Source organism: Corythoichthys intestinalis, chromosome 15, assembly GCF_030265065.1.
Source record: "Corythoichthys intestinalis isolate RoL2023-P3 chromosome 15, ASM3026506v1, whole genome shotgun sequence".
NCBI classification, from domain to species: Eukaryota; Metazoa; Chordata; class Actinopteri; order Syngnathiformes; family Syngnathidae; genus Corythoichthys; species Corythoichthys intestinalis.
The window spans coordinates 29,662,119-29,684,257 of record NC_080409.1 but is presented as its reverse complement, the minus strand read 5'-3'; the positions used below and the strand labels follow the sequence as shown (position 1 = coordinate 29,684,257).

The 22,139-nt window shown below is 44.7% G+C and overlaps 1 protein-coding gene across 12 annotated transcripts in view; it reads right to left on the bottom strand.

Moving 5' to 3' along the window:
* Positions 1-22,139, bottom strand: part of nrxn3a (neurexin 3a) — a 182,758-nt gene that overhangs the window by 98,532 nt on the left and 62,087 nt on the right. For all 12 annotated transcript variants that reach the window (XR_009067144.1, XR_009067146.1, XR_009067145.1 and 9 more), the window contains one exon: positions 2,105-2,406. Coding sequence is in view for 8 of the 12 variants with exons in the window: in XM_057859332.1 (XP_057715315.1) it covers positions 2,105-2,406 (302 nt within the window). In the remaining 4 variants the exon portion in view is untranslated. The remainder of the gene's footprint in view (positions 1-2,104; positions 2,407-22,139) is intronic.

Here is a 22,139-nt window from a genome sequence, read left to right as displayed (position 1 = left end):
TGTATATATAAAAAAAACTTTAGTAAGGGGGAAGTGTAAATAAATTATAGGATTAAGATGTGTTATCAATGAAAAAATTTAAAGTGTTCGTTGGCTGTCACTGAGTAGCATTTGCGATCGATACACAAAGCTAACTAAATTACTCCCAAGAACGGTAAGAGACGTAAAGGTAAAAGATGGTAAAGGATAGCTTGTTGAAACAGGAGAATGTCATTGTCAGTCGCATCGATAAAAAAGCAAAAGCTATGCTTAGGTCGGCTCGTTTTTTTTTCGTCTTTTTCAGCCTTCGACACTAAAGCCATCTCTTTAACTGAACATTTTTATGTTCTTCCACATCTTTGCCAGTCAATTTGGCACCAGGCACATCATTTTTGGAGAGAATTGGTAGGTTTAGCTCTGTAAACATCTCCTTCGTACACGATTTCCATTCATTTCCTATTAGGGACAAACGGTGGCTTGTCCCTACTTAGCAACAGTAGCTAATGTCATGAATATTAATGAGCGGAAGTGACGTGTTGCTTGCGGTACTCCATTGTTGTTACCTCGTTATGTCATGAGACTTATGTGTCCAATAAACAAAGTTTACCAAAAAAAAAAAAAAAAAAATTGGTTTTCCCCTGGCCAAAATGCACCCTCTCACCAATTAGTTTAGCACTAGGAGACAGCCTATCCATTTAAAGCGGGAGGATGTCAGGTTCAATCCCACTGCAAATGGATTGGATGTCCAGCGCCGTCAATGGCAGACAATGAGTTAGGCAATGTCTGACCAAGCCATGATAGCAATTACTTTACAGTCAGTTGAGTATGCAATAATTTAGTATCAAAAGAAAATTATTATTTTTAAAAAAACAACAACATCTAAACATCAACCAATACCACAGTTATCGGTACCGATATTGCAATAAAATGACAGTATTGGGGAGTACTCAGAAATAAAGTGCGTTAACACTGATAGATTTTTTTTTTTTTTTTTTTTTTTTCCAAAAAATTGTGTTATCGATAACGTATCATTTTCAGCTGCTACTGTCAGCATGATACTACACAGCCGAGTGTTGGAATGTGTATTGGGAACCAAAAATTTTTATTGGTGCATCACTAATTAAGACCCTCTTTTTAAGGCAGTTCTGGCCAAGACAAAATATACTGGAATTTACGCACTATAAGTCACACGTGACTACAAGCTGCACACATTGAGAAATTAAGTTTGCATTTGTTCATATATATACTGCAATGGACTATAGGCCGTCTGTGTCCACATTGTATAATGAGATATTTACACCCAAGCACAGCAACCTAAAAAAAAAAAAAATCCACAAATAATCAGCACTAGACTATAAGATGAGGTAGGAGAAGTAGTGGTTTATTGTCTGAAAATTGAAACTGAAACTCAACTGAACTGAACTAAAAACTGAGTTTGTGTTCAGAGAAATTTAATTCGTTGGATTCCATTATTTCTGTAGTTTAGCATACTGTATATAAGGAGCTGAGTCACAAAGCCCTTTTACCAAACTAGGATTGATAATTGGGTTGATGATGTCCATGTAAACATCCCACTTAAAATCAAGGTATTACAGGTAAAAGTAAGAGTTATTTCAGCAATAGACAAGTGGGAACAAACACTGCCTTTATTGTACTTAGAATGGTATCTGTAAAGCCAAAAGTAGAAGAAACAGCCAAAGGAAGAGTACACAGCAAACCCAAGACTATTGCAATAATGAATGATTAATATCTACCAGACAATGGAGTGTGTTTGCCATGGCCTGTCCGATGCGTGATTGCTTAATAAAAAAAGGTGGAGCTGGTTACAGATAAACTTAAGTAGCAACAGTAATTTTCAACTAAGAAAAAAGACAAAAATAATGAAAGTCAAAATTGTATGTAATGCAGAAGGGTGGAAGTGAATGAACGTTCATTCATTCATTCACTGCCATACCTCGCACTTCAAATGAAGTCTAGTGACGTCAATGACAGACAATGAGGTAAAACATGTAATTTGTTCTTCCTCGCGTGTCGAAAGTCAAAAAATGGTATCTACGCAACCCTCATTAAAATCTTAGAACTCACTACAACTTTAACCATTTCATAAACCATCTGATGGCCTTACCTGCCGGAGATTGCGAGTCACTTTAACATCGTGCCATGAGTTGTCATTGAACTTCCCGTTGACTGGCTCAACAATTGCTTCAAATGCTCCAGAGCCCAGATTTATCACAAGGGAGACGGCACCATCTTTCAGCGCTAAGTTGACGTAGTCAGCTGATTTGCCAGTGTGAAGAATGAGGCCGTTGCGCTGCCATGTCTTGAAGGAGAGTGTGATCTCATCGCTGCTGCTCTGAATTGGGTTTTGAGAGAGGTCGTAGCAGAAGTATTCAGAACCACGGAATGTCGCCACATTCTCTTCCCTTGCTGTAGTGAGGGGGGAAAAGAAAGCACATGTGAGGAATAACTTCTTAGCAGTAAAAATTTGTTCATTAGACCCCCCAGTCAAAATGAATTGGACGTCTAACACCATCAATGGCAGCCAATTAGTTAAATCAGATACATTTTATATCATTTCTTGGCGGGAGCATATCGATAACCAATTAGAAAACAAAGTGTCCATAACCATATCGATATATTGTCACACCCCTAAATTGAACTACCAGTATACGTATGTAATATGTTTCAGGGTGTGAGAAATTATTATAACTCATGGACTTCATAATGTATTGACATGACACATTCCCTATTCACTGCGTCAGGCCTTCCCAAAGGAGGCTGTCCAACACTCCGCTTCATTTATTAGCAGTCGGTCAGATGCAGCGTTCTAACGACGGATTTAGGTTGAAAAAGTACGAAAGCTGTACTGCATACAGACAGGAAGACAAAGAGGAGACTGTTTTACATCCATATCTATAAAGAATTCAGGGATTTAAGCATTTATTCACAAGGATTTTCAACGGAAAAAGCTCTTTGTTTACATATGGCGTCCGCTAATTTCCTTACTGACGATCCTCGTAGTTCGCAATATTTACGTAAAATAAATGCTAGCTGCAAAGTTGTTTTTTGTTTTTTTTTTTGCTTTTAACAAAGAATCGAGACATTTTTTACGTCTATATCTATAAAGAATTCAGGGATTTAAGCATTTATTCACAATAATTTTCTTTTTTTTTTTTTTTTTTTTTTTAAACCTGTCCTGTTCAGCTGTTTGACACAGAGAATGGAAGTCTAAGTGCCCGGATTCTGAACAGTTTTTTTATTCACAATAATTTTCAACGGAAAAAGCTCTTTGTTTACATATGGCGACGCTAATTTCCTTACTGACTAGCTTCATAGTTCGCAATATTTACGTAAAATAAATGCTACCTGCACGTTTTTTTTGTTTTTTGTTTGTTTTTTTTTGCTTTAAACCAAGAATTGAGACTGTTTTACGTCCATATTTGTAAAGAATTCAGGGATTTAAGCATTTATTGACAAGAATTTCCAAAGGAAAAAGCTATTTGTCTGCGTTTCCACTCGGTCAGCTTTTACGGAGATACGCCCCCTATGAATCAGCCCCACACCCCGTGTCCCGTCAATACATTATGAAGTCTATGTATAACTGAAAAATTTTTTGCTTATATTACAGCAATGGTACCAAGGCAAAATATGAATTAATGACTAGATGAGCAATGTTTGAGCCCACAGCTGCTGTGGATTTGCTTTTGTCAGAGCTGCAGGTTACGACATCAAAATGTTCTGAAAGTAGACTGCCGCTGCATAGTTGACATCCTGCTGAAGCAATTTTAGAGCCAGCTAATTTGAATTTGACAAATCCTTTTTCATCTTTCCGTATTAGCGTTATTACATTAATTCCTTGAGCTTTTCAATTACAGGTTTACAGCACAAGCATAGGTGAGGGGGAAAGTGGAGTGAGTATAATACTCGTATGGACTAAAAAGTAGAACTCAAAAGGTTGATACTTGATTCATGTGGAAAATTGGTTGGACAGAGAAACAATTGGCAGAACTGTTTACAAGGTAAGTAGGTCCCCAGAATATAAAAACGCATGCATAAAACAGTGCCAAGCAAGTCGAAGTGAATTGGGATAAGGGAATTATACAGTATGACCTAAAATCCTCTTTAGTCCTTCACTGGGAACTTGATGAAGTTCCAACACTATAATTAATCTGAGAGGCAGTTTATGTGCCTCAGGAGATGCTACTGTTTTGAAAAGCATCAGGGTTAAATTGCGCTGAGCAGTATATTCTTTAGTGTCTGTATTAGTCTCTGTAGCAGAATAATAGTGTCTGTCAACTGAGGTATTTACCATTACAACTCTTTTTCTACAGGTTGAAGGCCTGTCAAGTCGCCGCTCAACCTGTTGTTGTTCTTGTGGACACTAACTTTAAAGCCTTACTCCTCTGTCATTCGTGATGAGATAATCGTGAAACTTGGTAGCTATGCAGCATAAGCCAGTATCTATTGATCATGGGAACTCTTTTTTATTTTTTGTATTAGGGCTGATTAATTTAAAGCGAATGTATTAGTCAGTAGAGGGCAGTAAGTTAGGAATTTGCCAGTAGAGGGCAGAGCAGACACATTGGTCGCAATTTATGCTCATTTAATTTAGGGGCATATCGAGATACAAAACTGCAAAAAAAAAAAAAAAAAAAAAACATTGAACCCGGAATACGCTGATACGGTGCCAGTTTTGTACCGTATAGCAGAGGCGGCCTTCCCATCAGGCAGACCAGGCAGTTGCCTGGGGCACCAGCAGGGGCAGGGGCGCAGTGTGAATACCAAACGAGCATTTTTCCTGTGTTATTTTTTTTTTATTTCATTTTTTTCCCTTCTTTTTAACCATATATAACACCCTTCAGGTAGACCAGTGGTTCTTAACCTGGGTTCGATCGAACCCCAGGGGTTCAGTGAGTAAGACTAAGGTGTTCAGCGAAGGCAAAAAAAAAAAAAAAAAAAAAAAAGCAAAGCCCTATTTTTGTACACTGATTAAATCTAGGCAAAGCTTTTTAGACCAGGTTTGGACTGGTTTGCTCCTAATTTACAGGCTTAAGCCATTTCTTTTAACTGCTAGCCCTTGATCTGATGGGAGGAGGAACTGATTTGCTCAGTGGAAGGTTGACTCGCATTTGGTGTGAGGGAATACAACAGACTAATGGGCAGCGTTGTCTTAAATTTGGACCCGTTTATAAAATATGCAGTCAAAATGAGAAGAATTTTGAACTGGAATTTGCTAAATTATTAGCTTGCTAGCTTAGATATGTTGGTTTTGAACTTTAAAAAAATTGCTCTATTATCTAATTCTTAAGGGTTTGGTGAATCCACGTATGAAACTTGTGGGGTTCGGTACCTTTAGCAAGGTTAAGAACCACAGGGTTAGACTGTTATTTGGTTTAGCCGAGAAGCATGCAGCACACGGTACTGGCTGGCCGCTTCTGCTGCCATCAAGTGAATAAAACACTGTACAGGCTGTGGACATGAATCATACTTTGCACTCTCTCTAGATGCTAAAGGGGCATGCCTCAACACGGTGCAGGTTGACGTTGTGGACACTTAGCAATCACACAGGCATGACGTTGATGAACAAATGGAGGAGGGGAAAAAAGTGGAGGAGAGTGACGTCATGCTTTATTCACATTTAAAAAATAGAGTGATTCTCAGGGAAGAAAGAAGAGGGAAAATGGGAAAAAGGCAATAGGTAATCTCATGATGTGAATAATAAACTAACCCTGATAAATTAACCCTCAATTAGGTATATTAAAAGTTACCATTTGGACTAAGCAAGCAAGCTGGATGGTAGAAGCTGCTGCAGCTAATAAGCCATTTGTTTATTTGCTCAGCTCTCAGTTGAGTGAGTTAATACAGTATATGTTATGTGTGGATCTATAAATGTGAAAGGAAAGGTTTACTAGGAATTTACTTTTCTAACTTCATCCCACTCAATACTGCATGGATTTCTTATGCGGATTAAAGGGATAGTTTACCCTCCAAATAATTTTTTTCTAAAGGATTACTTACCCTATGGATACTTGTATTATTATATTTTTTGTCAGATTTCTAAGAAAAGATTTTGTATTTGGATACAGTGGTGACCTATAGGGACACAAAGAGCCTACATATTCTTATTGTGTACTCCTCTTTCTTTCCTTTCTTTAGGTGCACTTCTGAAATATTTCCCTCCTCCACATCTCAGTGCAGTCATTCAGCATCAAGTGCAGCTGGTCCAGCATAATACCTGGCTACAGCAGCAGCAGAAACAGGTGGGTTTATGTTAAGCTTGGTTATTTTTATGGATCATTTTATGTTAAGCACTTTAAACTGCATTTTGTGTATGAAAAGTTCTATATTGGGGATTTCAGCAATTCAATTACGTGATCGGAAATCGGGCCGGTCAGGCCATTTTTCAGAGGATCAGAGTTGAGAGACAAGGACTGGGTTTTTAAGGGCTAAAAAGTAACAAAATAATCCAGAAATACAATGGTATTACCAAAAGAAACAAAAATATACAAATTATACAGTATATAAGCAGCAGCAGCAAGGGCACAAACAAACAACCACCACAAGGGCGTAGGTTTGCATAGGGACGGTAGGGACATAACACGACCAACTTTTCAGGATGCTCAAATTGTCCCCATGCACCAACTTTTAAGCGACCTTATTTGCATTATATAAGGTGTTCAGTTGTATAGGTCATTTAGATTGTCTTCCCATATGTTGTAACGATAGAATTGACCCTACCATTATTAAGTGAAATATTTTCATTATTTTCAGACTTACATTTACCCCTTTTTCACTTGCTGTATGAGCCAGTCCATGTTTTTTTCCTCAAATGCACATTTGATTGGCTGATGACTAGAATTGCGTTACAGGTCGACATGCTGCCTCCTCCACTCGCTTCGAAGAGGAGGGGTATTAGAAGCAGTCGACCTGCATCACAGTTTAGCATTACCATTACATTAAACTGTGTGAACTTGCTAACCTGAGTAGGAGGCTGCTTCAGGAGAAGTATCACCCTGTATGTGTATTCTACTATGTTAACTAACCCTAACTGAGAAATATAGTGAACTCTGCTCAGCTGTAAGAAATGTAGTGAACCAAGATTTACCCCCTTCTTCCCACTTTTCATTTTTATTTTGCTTATGTGGTCTTAAAGCAGCCCAAAGGAGCTTTCATTTTTTGTTGAGTTTGGCTGTGCTTGTTGACAGAAGCAGTAGCGTTTTTCAATTTTTATTCATTTTAGTTATTCCCTGACTATGAGGTTTTTTTGTTATATTTATTTATTTAGACAATTTTGAGTGGTATTAAGACAAATGAAATGTTTATTTTTTTTGCATTCCTGGATAGTTAAGAGGTGCTTAACACTTTTGTATTTTTTTGTAGGTTACTACACAAATTTGTGTTCAAATATTGTAATTTGTAATTTTTCTAATAAAATCCAGACATTTATTCTGGAAGTTTTCAAAATGTTTCCTTAGTAGTTTTTGAAAACAAAGGTTTGAATCAAATGGTGTATCACCTCGACTTGTACATATGCACTGCAAAAACCCAACTCTTTAAAACTGAAAAAAAGAAAATCTTACATTCCCTTGTTTTCAGTGTAAATCTACTTAAAATAAGTGAAATTATCTGCCAGTGCTTCAAGTACATTTTACTCTGATTTCTTGAAATAAGAAAAAAGATATCTGAAAATAAGCTTAACATACTTATTTTAAGCAAGAAGCTGTTCTATTTCATCCCTGCTAACCGCCAGAGGCGGTGCTGAAAGCACTGAATGATCCCTTCGCGCATGCGCAGTGCGAGTATTAATACCAAAAAAGTCACCTGTGACCCCAGGTTGACCTCCTGCCGGGGTATAAGTTCCGGCGTCAACCTCGTACCAGCCCCTTTTTTCTTCTCGCGTGGCAGTTGCTACTTGTGTCGCGTATAGCCTTGTTAGACTTTGAGTCGGAGCTGCGGGTTCGCCCTCCTAAGGCTGCGTCACTCTATTGGCAATCGGGAAGTCTTGGGCTTTCTTCTTGTTTCGTTTTCCGGACTTGGGACTACTGCCGACCCGCGCCGGTGACGGCTTCGTGCGCGACCCCTCTCCCGGCCGGCGGCGTCTGTGTTGGGTGAGTGATCACGGCTGGCCCGCTGTTTGCGCGGCCGCCGGCTCCGTTCGCCCGTTTGATTGTCCCCGCCGGCGCGTTGCTCGACCGCCGCGTCGGCTTCCGTGCCGCCCTGTTTGGCCGCGCGCGGGCATTCGCCGTGTGGCGTCGCTTTTCCGCCGCTTGTGGGCGATCGGTCGCTGGCCTACCTGTGGTTTGCCTTTTTCGCTAGCTTACCTGTGGTTAGCCTTTTTCGCTAGCTTACCCGTGGTTAGCCTTTTTCGCTAGCTTACCCGTGGGTAGCCTTTTTCGCTAGCTTACCTGTGGTTAGCATTTTTGCTGGCTTGCCTGCGCTTGCCGTGTAGGTGCCGTTCGCGCCACCTTCCCTCGGCTCGCTGTTTTCACGGTCGCGTCGCTATGGAGGGCTCTCACTGCTGTGTGGCCTGCGGTTCCCTCCTTGGGCCGTCCGACACCCTGAACCGGTGTGCGGCTTGCTGTGGCCTATCTGACGACCCACGCGGGGGGTTTGCGGATGTTTGTTCGTCCCCCTCCCCCGTCGTGCTCGGGGGCCCGTCCGCATCTGAGACGCGGCCCCCTTCTGGGCTTAGGCGCTCGAAGCGTCGCGGTCCTTCGGCTCCTCCGTCCGGCCCCCGTCCGAAGAGATCGAAAGTTGACGAGCTGCTCGCCTCTGATGTCGAGCGGCTGCGCAGGGAGGTGGCTGAGATGCGGTCTCTATTGGGTGACCGTCCCCCGGGTGACTCAGCGGCTGCTTTTGATCCGCGTTCGCCTGGCATGCCCGACCTTGACCTGGAGGCCGATGCCGTCTCGCTGGCGGCTTCGGCTTCCATGTTCCATGATGACGTGGGTGAGTCGGCGTTTGTGCCTTCGGAGCTCGGCTCCTCGTCCTCTGCGCTGGGCTCGTCAGCCGGCTCCCCTGACGCTTCCATACTGGCGGTGCTGCGCGGCGCGTTGGCGCGTCTACAGCTGGACTTGCCTCAACGGCCCGTTTCGGCGCCGGCGAGCGCATTTTTTCGGCACCAGCGGTCCGCCCCGAATTTTGCGGTCCCTGCTTCGGCCGACTTTGTTAGGGAGCTCCATGCGGGCTGGAGGGATCCGGCGGCTCTCTCTCGTCTTTCGGCCGATGGTCGGGCTCTGGCGGCCATGCATGATCCGGCCGCTGTGGGCCTGGACCGCATGCCGGGTGTTGAGCCCGCCATTGCATCCCTCATCGTGTCCCCTGAGGAGTCTCTCCGCCCGGTTGTGCGGTGCCCTCAGCCACAGGGTCGGCTGACGGATGAACTCATTCTCCGGGCCTATGGTGCCGGTGCGCGTGCTGGGCGCATCGGTAATTCCATGGCTCACCTCTTGTTGGCCCTCTCGGCGTCCTTGCCCGAGAGCGGTGCTGACACCTCTGCCGTGGGCTTCTGCGACGCGGCGTTGCACGCGTTCGCCCTGGTGACGCGGGAGCTCGGGCGGACGATGTCCTATCTTGTGCAGGCTCGTCGTCAGGTGTGGCTTGCTCAGTCCCCCCTGACTGAGCCTGCCCGGAGGACGCTCCGTGACGTTCCGGTTGAACCCGGCCATCTTTTTGGCTCGGCGGCGGTGTCTGCCTTGGAGAGGACTATTTCGGCCCGTGCGACCAGGCAACAGCTGTCGGGCCTGCGTCGGGGCTCCGCTCCTGCAGGTGGGCTGGGGGCTCCCTCTGCTGGTTTTCGTCCTCGCCGTGCGGCGCACCTTTCCCCTGATGGGGGCTATGGTGCCCAGCCAGCCTCCCGGCATTCAGCCGATTCCTTTCGTGACCCCGCCCGCTTGCCTCCACGTCGGGCGCAGGCGGGGCATCCCGCCCGCCAGCCCCCCAGGGCCCGTCGGGGCCGGAGGGGCAGGGACTGAGGCCGTTGGGCCGGCCGTCGGATTTTTTTCCCACCAGCAGCTCAGGTACTGGGCTGCTCGAGTTTCGGACCCCTGGGTGATATCCACCTTGACCCATGGGTACGTGCTCCAGTTCCGACGCCGGCCCCCCGTGTCCCGCCGGGTCCGGGTGACTACTGTCTCGGACCCGGCGAGGGCTCTGGCTCTGAGCCGGGAGCTGTCTTCTCTCCTGGCCATGGGGGCCATCGAGCCTGTGGATCCCCGGGCTTGCCCCCGGGGTTTTTACTCAACTTATTTTCTGGTTCCGAAGAAGACCGGCGGTTTTCGGCCGGTTCTGGATTTGCGGGGCCTCAATCGGTACCTGAAGGTACTTCCGTTCCGCATGTTGACCGTCGCGGATGTATTGCGGGTGGTCGCCCGGGGGGAGTGGTTCACCTCCGTGGACCTGAAGGACGCCTACTTTCATGTGCCGGTCGCTCCTCGCCACAGGCGGTTTCTCCGCTTCGCCTACAGGGGTCGCCACTGGCAGTTCAGGGTGCTCCCCTTCGGGCTCTCCCTTTCCCCGAGGGTGTTCACCCGTGTTGTGCGGGCTGGTCTGGCTCCCCTCCAGTCGGTGGGCATGAAGATTCTGCCCTACCTCGACGACTGGCTGCTGTGTGCGCCGTCGCGCGCTCAGGCGTACGGCGATACGGCAGTCCTTCTTGCCCACGTGGATCGCTTGGGCATCAGGGTGAATTTGGGGAAGTCGTGTCTGGTTCCTTCTCAGCAGGCGACCTTCCTCGGGGTGTCTCTGGACTCGGTGGCCATGTTGGCTCGACCGTCGTCCCGTCGGGTGGAGGCCGCTCTTCGCCTCCTCTCGCATTTTCCGGTGGGTCAGGTACGTCCGTATCTGACCTTTCTGCGTCTCTTGGGCGTGCTGACGTCCCTGACCGCGGTCGTGCCCCTTGGTCTTCTCTTCTTGCGCCCCCTGCAGCGTTGGCTGAATGGCTTTCGCCTGGACGCCAGGCGGCACCGACGACGGTTACTGAGAGTCTCCAGCCGGTGCGCGGTGGCCTTGGCGCCGTGGAGGAACGGGGCTTTCTTGTTGGAGGGCGTTCCATTGGGGGTTGCCCCAGTCCGTCGCGAGGTGGTCACTACGGACGCCAGTCGCTTGGGATGGGGTGCCGTCTGGCAGCGCAGGGCTGCTCGGGGCAGCTGGTCTCTGCGGGACCACGCTGTCCACATCAACGTCCTGGAGCTGCGTGCGGTTCACCTGGCTCTCCGGCACTTTTACCCTTTCCTACGGGGAAGGCACGTGCTGGTGCGTTCAGACAACGCTGCCGCCGTGTACCACATCAACCACCAGGGGGGCACGAGGTCTGCTCATCTCTTGGAGGCCTCCCGCCGTCTTCTTGTGTGGGCGGCCCCTCGTCTTGCGAGTCTGCGGGCCGCCTATCTTCCCGGCCAGTTGAACCGTCTGGCGGACTCCTTGTCCCGCCGTCGCCTCCAGCCGGGGGAGTGGCGCCTCCATCCCGAGGTGGTGCGCGCGATTTGGGGAGTTTTCGGCCAAGCCGAGGTGGACCTCTTCGCCTCCCGGGAGTCGGCCCATTGCCCTCTCTGGTTTTCCCTGGGGGAGCGCTCCAGCCCTCTCGGTCAGGACGCGCTGGCCCACCCCTGGCCGAGGGTCCTGCTCTACGCCTTCCCGCCGCTCCCTCTGATCTGGCTGACGCTTCGGAGGGTGTCTTTGGAGGGGCACTCATTGCTGCTGGTGGCCCCCTTCTGGCCGGCTCGCCTATGGTTTCCCCTGCTGCGCAGCCTGTGTGTCGGCGAGCCTTGGTGCCTCCCCGAGAGGCGGGATCTACTGTCCCAGTTGGGGGGCCAGTTATGGCATCCCGATCCTCGCCGTCTCCGCCTGCACGTCTGGCCGCTGAGGGGACCGACTCGCTGTTTGACGCCTGCTCGAGTTCAGTCAGGCGGACACTTTTGAACGCCCGGGCGCCCTCCACCCGGCTGCAGTACGCTGGCCGGTGGAGGTTGTTCGTGAAGTGGTGCGGGGACCGTGGGGATGACCCGGTGAGTTGTTCTGTCCCCACTGTTCTGGACTTCTTACAGTCCCTCCTTGATATTGGTCGCTCTCCGTCCACCCTCAAGGTCTACGTCGCTGCCATCTCTGCTCATCACGCCAAGGTCTCTGGTGGATCTGTGGGGAACCACGGCCTGGTCGCTACATTCCTCAAGGGGGCTCTGAGGCTCCACCCCCGCAGGTGTCCTCGCGCCCCGGTCTGGGATCTGCAGCTGGTGCTTGACAGCTTGTGCCGCCCCCCCTTCGAGCCTATGGATGCGGCCGGGCCTCAGTGGGTCGCCCGCAAGGCGGCGTTCCTGCTGGCCGTTGCCTCTGCTAAGCGGGTTGGCGAACTGCACGCACTCTTGGTTAGCCCGTCGTGCATGTTTTGGCACCCCGAGGGTTCAGGTGTCACACTGTGGCCTAACGTTGCGTTTATGCCCAAGGTGTTGGCTGGCTCCCGTTGCAATCGTCCCTTACACCTTGCTCGTTACCGCCCCCCGCCTGGGGAGGGTGGGGGCAGACAGGAGCTGTTGTGCCCGGTGAGGGCCCTGAGGCTTTATGTGGACTCCACGGCAAGTTTTCGTAGGTCGTCCCAACTTTTTGTCTGCTACGGGGCACGTGGTCGGGGCTCTGCCCTCTCCAAGCAGCGCCTCTCTCATTGGGTCGTTGATACTATTTCTTACTCCTATCAGATGGCTTGTCGCCCCCTGCCGTCGGGTGTGCGCTGTCACTCTACCAGGGGCGTGGCCACATCCTGGGCTGCCCTGAAAGGGGTGCCTCTGGAGGACATCTGTGCCGCCGCCTCATGGTCGGCGCCTGGCACCTTCTTCAGGTTCTACTGTTTGGACGTCACCTCTCCCCACCCGCTGGGTGCGGTCTTCGGATCGGAGGGGACTTCCCTATGAGGTTTGTGTCTGTTTCTTCGTGACCCCGCTGGTATTGGTCATTCAGTGCTTTCAGCACCGCCTCTGGCGGTTAGCAGGGATGAAATAGAACGAAAGTTACGTATGTAACTACGGTTCTATGAATCCCGAATGACCGCCAGAGCGTTCCGTCACTCAGAATCCTCGTGCCACACGCGAGAAGGTTCTGTAGGGGCTGGTACGAGGTTGACGCCGGAACTTATACCCCGGCAGGAGGTCAACCTGGGGTCACAGGTGACTTTTTTGGTATTAATACTCGCACTGCGCATGCGCGAAGGGATCATTCAGTGCTTTCAGCACCGCCTCTGGCGGTCATTCGGGATTCATAGAACCGTAGTTACATACGTAACTTTCGTTATATTTAATGTTAAATAATTTTGTTAGTCAGAAATGTATTCAAGTATTTAATTCACGAATAGATATTTTTCAAAACATTATTTGAAAGCATTTTTTGTTGACTTTTAGATGAGCTTAATAAGAACAAACGGTAATATTTACTATAAGTAAGTGGAAGAATCTGACACATTAATCTGTTAACTAGCCTTTAAAACTCAAAACAAGATGAAGAAAATTATTCGACTAGATTTAAGAAAAATTATCAGATTAAGACGTTATACTGCAGATTTGCAGTGTAAAAGTTGGTATTAATCAATACAGATTTATTTTGTATTAATCATTTAGCCTAACAGTTAATTAAGTTCTTATTGGTGAGAAGTGTAGCCCTGACGGCCGTCCACTCAGTCTGTTTGGTCTTATTGATGTCCCGCACCCAGCAAAAAATGTACATGGAAGGTTGTGCTGTTATATCGACCCTACCAATATTGAGACCAAACCTACGCCCTTGAACCACCATGTCTACATTTGAGTCCAATGTTTTTGAAAATGTCTGTGAGACATTATACCATAGTGAAGCCACACTATACTGTAACACCACAGCCAAGGGGCGCCAAGAAAAATCTTGCATGGGGCAGCAAATTGCTTATAGCCGCCTCTGCCGTATAGCACAGAAAAGAAAGCGTTGGAGCACCGCCCCAACGTTGACAACAGCGTAAAGCTGCCTAATAAGCACTGATCTTCGAGAAGAGTCTCTGCAATGGACAGATGAGTCTACGGTACTTGTGCAGGTGAAATTAATCAATTGAATTTGTCTTTGCTAAGACATGACAAAAACAATTTACATACAGGAAGCACTCCAACACTAATTTATATAATCAAAAATTAGTTGGATTTTTTTCTTCAACTTTAAAAAGCATACAGCTGGACTCCATTCGTCGTTTTTAGGTAAAGGCTTCGAATCTCCGTTTTCTCTGCTTTTAATTATACAGGCTAAAGTATCATGTTACATTCAGTACATTTTCTACACTTCATGAAATTAAAATATAAACAATCCAGTTAATGTAATAGCAAAAATGTTTATTTTTAAGTGATCAAAAGACTCAAAAAAGGGAACAAAGGAAATTAAACCCTAGAAGAAATTCACACCAATCCCGAATCTCAACCTAATTTGTGGGGGAGCGTGTCCGTATTGCTTTAGTCAGCAAAAAACTGATTTGCATGAAATGATGTTGATGTAGATCAATGCAGGAATGTAGGCAACATTCTGCATGCACACAATAAAGGACACACACAAGAAAACGTATTACATGGCCCACTGAGTGCATTATGTACGACATGATGGCCTGTGACTCACAGATGGTAAAAAAGAAAAGGCTGAAAGGAGGGATGTGAAGGATGACTGCAGGTGCCACGTTAAGCCCTTAATGTGTCTCCCGTGCAAGTAACTGCAGTCACGCTCATATGATTGATTATATCAGAGATGTTATGTTTACTGTTAAAAAAAAGTGACATAAAATCAGAACACTTGTTTAGTCGATGGACATCAACATCAAGTTACCAAAATTTTAGTAAGGTGTTAGCACTGCTTCCTTAAAAAACATAAATGCATTAAATGTCCACATCCATCATAATTATTTTTCTTTATTGTGTGAACACTTTTTTTGCAGCAAAATCATGTATTTTTTAACAACAAAAAAGACCCATTCATTTTTAATGCCAAGCAAAAAGAATCAAAATTAACTAATTGCACGCCACTGACAAGTATAGACAGGCAGTTAGTTTAAACTGGGTGGACTGGCTTTGAATGCTCAACTTTTCAGTGCTGTTCATCCACAGCATTTTGCCCGGGAGGGGCAGATGAACATTCGCACAAATGTAATTTTACATGAAAAAAAAAAAAAAAAACATTTACCATTTCATGGTTATTCCATACATAACAATGCACCAGGGAACACCCGGTTATTTTCACCAATTCTGGTTGTAATGTCACAACAGATTGATGACCGTGCCTGGATTTTTAAAATTTATTTATTTATTTATTTATTTTTGCTGCACTTGCTAGTATGAATATGTTGACAGAACGAGCATACAACAGAATAGAAAGCATAAGGATAGCACGCTAGCAAACTGCAGCTTATTCTGGTTGTGACATTAATTTCTGTTAAGACATGATTTTTTTATCAGAGCAAAGGAGAAATTAAGACTAATCAGGATCTTCCATTGAAGCCTTTACAGTGCTGGCCAAAAGTATCGGCACCCCTGCAAATCTGTCAGATAATGTTCAATTTCTCCCAGAAAATGATTGCAATGGCTTTGGTAGTAATATCTTCATTTACTTTGCTTGCAATGAAAAAAAAAAAAACCACAAAAGAGAATGGGAAAAAGTGAAAAATTAAATCATTATCATTTTACACAAAACTCCAAAAATGGGCCGGACAAAAGTACTGCCACCGTTTGAAAATAATGTAATGCTTCTCTAATTTGTGTAATTAACAGCACCTGTCATTTTCCTCTGGCAAATAACAGGTGGTGGCAATAACTAAATCCCACTTGCAGTCAGTTAAAATGGATTGAAGTTGACTCAACCTCTGCCCTGTGTCCTTGTGTGTACCACATTGAATATAGAGAAGAGAAAGACGACCAAAGAACTGTCTGAGGACTTGAGAAGCAAAATTGTGAGGAAGCATGGGCAATCTCAAGGCTAAAAGTCCATCTCCAAAGACCTTAATGTTCCTGTGTCTACCGTGCACAGTGTCATCAATAAGGGTAAAGCCCATGGCACTGTGGGTAACCTCCCTAAATGTGGACGGAAAAGAAAAATTGACGAGAGATTTAAACAAAAGATTGTGGAGATGGTGGATAAAGAACCTCGACTAACATTCAAACAAGTTCAAGCTGTCCTGCAGTCTGAGGGGTACAACAGTGTCGACCCGTACTATCCGTCGGTGTCTGAATGAAAAGGGACTTCATGGTAGGATACCCAGGAAGACCCCACTTCTGACCCAGAGACATAAAAAAGCCAGGCTGGAGTTTGCAAAAGCTTACCTGAGAAAGCCAAAAACGTTTTGGAAGAATGTTCTCTGGTCACATGAGACAAGAATAGAGCTGTATGGGAAAAGGCATCAACATAGAGTTTACAGGGGGAAAAAACGAGGCCTTCAAAGAAAGAAAAACACAGTCCCCACAGTCAAACATGGCAGAGGTTCCCTGATGTTTTGGGGTTGCTTGGCTACCTCTGGCACTGGACCGCTTGACTGTGTGCATGGCATAATGATGTCTGAAGACTACCAACAAATTTTGCAGCATAATGTAGGGCCCAGTGTGAGAAAGCTGGTTCTCTCTCAGAGGTCATGGGTCTTCCAGCAGGACAATGATCCAAACACACTTCAAAAAGCAATAGAAATGGTTTGAGAGAAAGCACTGGAGACTTCTAAAGTGGCCTGCAATAAGTCCGGACCTGAATCCCATAGAATACATTGGAGAGATCTGAAAATGTCAGTTTGGAGAAGGCACCCTTCAAATCTCAGAGACCTGGAGCAGTTGGCCAAAGAAGGATGGTCTAAAATTCCAGCAGAGCATTGTAAGAAACTCATTGATGGATACCCGAAGCGGTTGTTCGCAGTGATTTTGTCTAAAGGTTGTGCTACCAAGTATTCGGCTGATGGTGCCAATACTTTTGTCTGGCCCATTTCTTAAGTTTTAAAATAATAATAAAAAATAATTTATTTATGTTTTTCTATTCTCTTTTGTGTTTTTTCATTGCAAGTAAAATAAATGAAGATATTACTACTAAAGCATTTGTAATTGCAATCATTTTCTGGGAGAAATTGAGCACTATCTGACTGAATTGCAATGGTGGCAATACTTTTGGGCCAGCACCGTATGTCACAATTTTTTGATGGATTTGTGTTAAAAATATTGGTCTGCTTTCATTTTAAAGTCACTCACTGTAGTAGTTCATTGCACCTTTAAGGAGTAAAATGAATTGAGAATTTGAAGGCAGAGGCACAACGTCATTGGGTTGGATCATTTGTGGTTCAAATCAGATGTTTATTATTCTACAAACAGCTTTGATGATACACAAGACATTTGGTTAGCATCCGCACAAAAAAGAAAAAGGGGAGTTTGGGAAAGGAGTTTGTCGGGAGGGGCGGGGCGTTCAATAAGAATAACCTGAGGGTCCACTGCGCTCAAATATCGTGCCGGGTGGAAAAATGGCTAAATGAGCGATACACAATAGAAAAGGTTCTTTGGAGGGAGTCCGTGAATACGAGGGAGGAAAACGTGCGTGTGTGTATGTGGGGAGGGTCAATGACAGGTAGCACAGATAACCATCAGTAATTTCAGTCTGCTGGTGGATTTCCATTTGTTCAGCAGCTTGACCAATGGTGCGTTGGATAGCTAAAGCAAGCGAAAAAGAGGGGCAGGAGAGGAAGGGGGTGAAACTTCCAAAAGCATTGGCATCTTCTTGAAGGGAAATGTAGGTGAAGTGTTTACACATTTTAGTGTTGCACCAATACCGATCGGTATATGAACTGATACGACGTTCTGTCGATTTGTGCTCCTTCATCGAAATAATCTCCCCGTTGTTGATAGAAGCTTAACGTTGAACATATATACCATACGTTTTGACACGTCTATTTAGATGTTACAGACATATTATTATACAGTGGTACCTCTACATATGAATTTAGTTCGTTCCAGGACCTGGTTTGTAAGTCAAAATGGTTGTATGTCAAGCGGGATTTTGCCATTAGTAAGGATGAAGTGAGAAGAGCATTGAGTAGGATGAAGAGTGGAAAGGCTCTAGGTCCAGATGATATACCTGTTGAGGTATGGAAGTGTCTAGGAGAGGTAGCAGTAGACTTTCTGACTGGGTTGTTTAACAGGATCTTAGATAGTAAGAAGATGCCTGATTATTGGAGAAGTGTGCTGGTGGCCATCTTTAAGAACAAAGGAAACGTGCAGAGTTGTGGCAACTGCTGAGGAATAAAGCTGATGTGCCACACAGTGAAGCTATAGGAAAGAGTAATTGAAGCAAGATTGAGGGCAGAGGTGAACATGTGTGAGCAACAGTATGAATTGACGCCAAAAATACTACAACAGATGCAGCACAAAAGATGCAGTATTTGCTTGGAGGAGGTTGATAGAGAAGTACTGAGAAGGTCAGAAGTTGCATTGTGTCTTTGTAGATCCGGGGGAGGCTTATGACAGGGTGCCCAGAGAAGAATTGTGGTTTTGTATGAGGAAGTCCGGGGAGGCAGAGAAGTATGTTCAAGTGGTGCAGGACATGTATGAGGACTGTAAGAGAGTGGTGAGGTGTGCTGTTGGTGTGACGGAGGAGTTCAAAGTGCAGGTGGGACTGCATCAGGGGTCAGCTCTGAGCCCCTACTTGTTCGCTATGGTACTGGAGAGGAAGGAAGATGAGATTTGACCGGAATCCCCATGGACTATAATATTTGCAGATGACATTGTGATCTGTAGTGAAAGCAGGGAACAGGTGTAGGAGAAACTAGAGGTGTGGAGGTTTGCTCTGGAAAGGAAGGGAATTAAGTGTAGCCATAGCGAGACGGAGTACCCATGTGTAAATGAGAGAGAACCAAATGGAAGGGTGAGGCTACAGGGAGAAGAGACCAAGTGGGTGGAGGAGTTTAAGTCTTTAGGCTTAACAGTCCAGAGCAATGGAGAGTATGGAAAAGAAGTGAAGAAGCGTGTGCAGGCAGGCTGGAACGGGAGAAAAGAAGTGTCAGGTGTGGTGCGTGATAGAAGGGTTTCAGCTAAAATGAAAGGAAAGGTTTATCAAACTGTGGTGAGATCAGCGATGTTGTTTGGTCTGGTGAGTTTTGAAGCATGCCGAAGGGGTCAAAGTAGGTCTCAAAGCATCGGCAGGACAAAGAATGACTGCTATGGGGCGCTGCATAGTGTATTTGGAATTTGTCTTTACACGGTATCAAAGACTGCACCGGTCTTGACCTACCTGCCGATTTTGGTGCATTTTGAAGCATTCTAAGGGGGTCAAATTGAGCTCAAAGGGGCTGCGGAACAAAGAATAACTATAATAATAATAATTAAACAGAGGAACCACAATAGGTTGCCTAAAAAAAAACATCGTCACCTGCATGTCCATACTGTTCAGTTATGGATGTGTTCTAAGTCAAATAAAATCAAATCAACTATTATTTTTTAGACCAAATCACAACAACAGTTATCTCAAGGAGAAAACAAAACATGTTTTAAGGTGCAGTAGCCCTACGCTGAATTTTGACCTACTTGAGCATTGTAACCCGCCCCCGTTTTAAACGGCCTCTCATACTCATACTCTCATACTGTGTTTTTAACCAGGAAAAGCCTGAATAAAATCTCATAACAGTGACATTTACACGTGACCCCCCCCCCCAGCAGGCCTCTTTAAAGATTTTGCTGTTGTTTGGTAATCCTTTGGTGTTGAGCTGTAGTTGACGTTAGTGACTATTTAGTGGTCAACAAAAACCGACAGTAACAAACATGGACACACATTTAGGACAGGATGTTCATTCATGTGCATATGAGATGACCGGGTCTACATGAGTGCACCTCCACACGTGCTTATCTTCCCACATATGGAGAAGGAAAGGAGACCACCTCAGACACACACACGCACACACCAAACCAGCCGATAACTCCCTGAAGCATGACAGCGAGGTTGGCTCTTTCCCTGGAGGCTTTTCATTTACTGCCCAACATAATGCCATATCCCAGTGCCCCTTTGCCCCCCCCCCCAACACACACACACGTACACACCCACACATAGATGCACACACACTCTTATTGGCTATTATCTGCACCGTCTGAGCCTGTGTTGATAGCTAATGAAGAGCCACGGTTGCCATTTGTCAGCTGATGGTCGCCATGGTTACAGGGGGACAGTGGCGCAGATGCAGGAGAGCGGAGGAAGCTGTATTTAATCTCCAGAAACGCTGAATAAGGCCTAATTATGTATTTCCGTTACTTTCAGTAACAATTATGAATTAAACAAAAAAACGACATTAACGCTATCATTTTTTTTCATAAATGTTTTTGTTACATTGATATTGTAATGTATGTCCGAGTGGCCAATTCTAACCCGAAGGACAACATTTTGAGATCACCAAATGACATCCAGGTGTAGCATTAGTGTTGCCTGCATGTATTTTGCTCAGTCGGCAATAAAAAAATATATATATACAGTATATACACATGAATACACTGAATTAAATAATTGAAGGATACATTTTGAAGAAAAAAATTCAAGTTTTAAAAAGTCATGAGTAATAAAAAGTATAAATAATTCCAAACGAAATAAAATTAATTTTGGAAAACCATAACTTAAAAAAAAAAAAAAAATTGACCTCATATACCTTAACTCTGACTTTGAGGGCAATAGACGTCCAATTTATTTTTATTCCTAGTTAAAATGGATTGAATGTCTATCGCCACCTATAGGTGTTTCCACTATCAATTTCCCTCTTTTACGAACTAATAAAAACATACAGTGTGACCTGGGCTAGAAGTGAATGAGTTAAACCCATGATAACCTTTAAATACATGTCTACTTCAATGATCACTGTCCCTGAAAGAGTTAAATTAGCCAAAACGCATAACATACTACTGTGTTAAAAGTTAACATTTCTGACTTTTTGTTGAGAATAAAAAAGTTCAAGTTTGTTTCATGTATTATCTGAAGTTAAGTACTGTATTTGAGAATCTTTTTGCCCCTTGATTTTTTTTTTTTTTCTACAGTACATCCCATTTTTCTCCGATTCTAAACAATCTTGGACCTGATCCCACTCTTCTTCCATTGCCAGTCACTGCTTCATGCTGATTTGTATTCCTGTGTGGCTGATGGATGAGTTGGCCTTTACCTCGAAGGCGTAATTGCATTTTGAGAGCGATAAATGACACAAGGGACAGAATAATCATAAACATTAGACTCATTTCTGAAGGACAGTTGTGAGGTGCGGTGGGAGCAGTGATTCCATGTGTGGAGATATGAATAGCTGCAATGAGATGTGGCAGGGCTAATACTGTGTCTACACCATGACCTAATGAAGGGACGCTCAGGTAGGGATGATGAGACATCTGTCACCCTCCACATCTAACTTCTCCTTGAGACAACAACATCATTTTGTCAGCATGAAACTTGTCTAGTTGATGAGGAATGTGTGAGACCTTTACAGAACATAGCATCTTTATGATTTATCTTTTATGAAATCGAGTTCATGATGTGATTACCAATCAGAGTGAATGAGTTAAAAAAAAAAAATATATATATATATATATATATATATATATATATATATATATATATATATATATATATATATATATATATATATATATATATATATATATATATTAGGGCTGTCAAATTATCGCGTTAACGCGCGGTAATTAATTTTTTAAATTAATCACGTTAAAATATTTGACGCAATTAACGCACATGTCCCGCTCAGACACTATTCTGCCTTTTGGTAAGTTTTACAGCAAGGCTTTTTGTGCTGTCTAACAGCGAACTCTTGTGGTCGCTTTGCGACATGGTTTATTGTTTTCTTGCCAGTTCAATATGGCTGCACGACGTCTCGGGCTGACGCCTACGTTGTAATGTTGTGCTTATATGATCCTTGGACAAGATTTGTCCGTAAGTATGGTTGTTGTAAAGAATGTACAGTACTGTGCAAAAGTTTTAGGCAGGACACCTGCCTAAAACTTTTGCACAGTACTGTATATTTTTATTATATTATGTATGTACAGGATATACTGTATGCATATATTTCCCCAAGTGGAAGCTTCCATGATCCTAATGAATTTAATAATTTAAAAAAAAATCTACAGTACTGTGCAAAAGTTTTAGGCAGGACACCTGCCTAAAACTTTTGCACAATACTG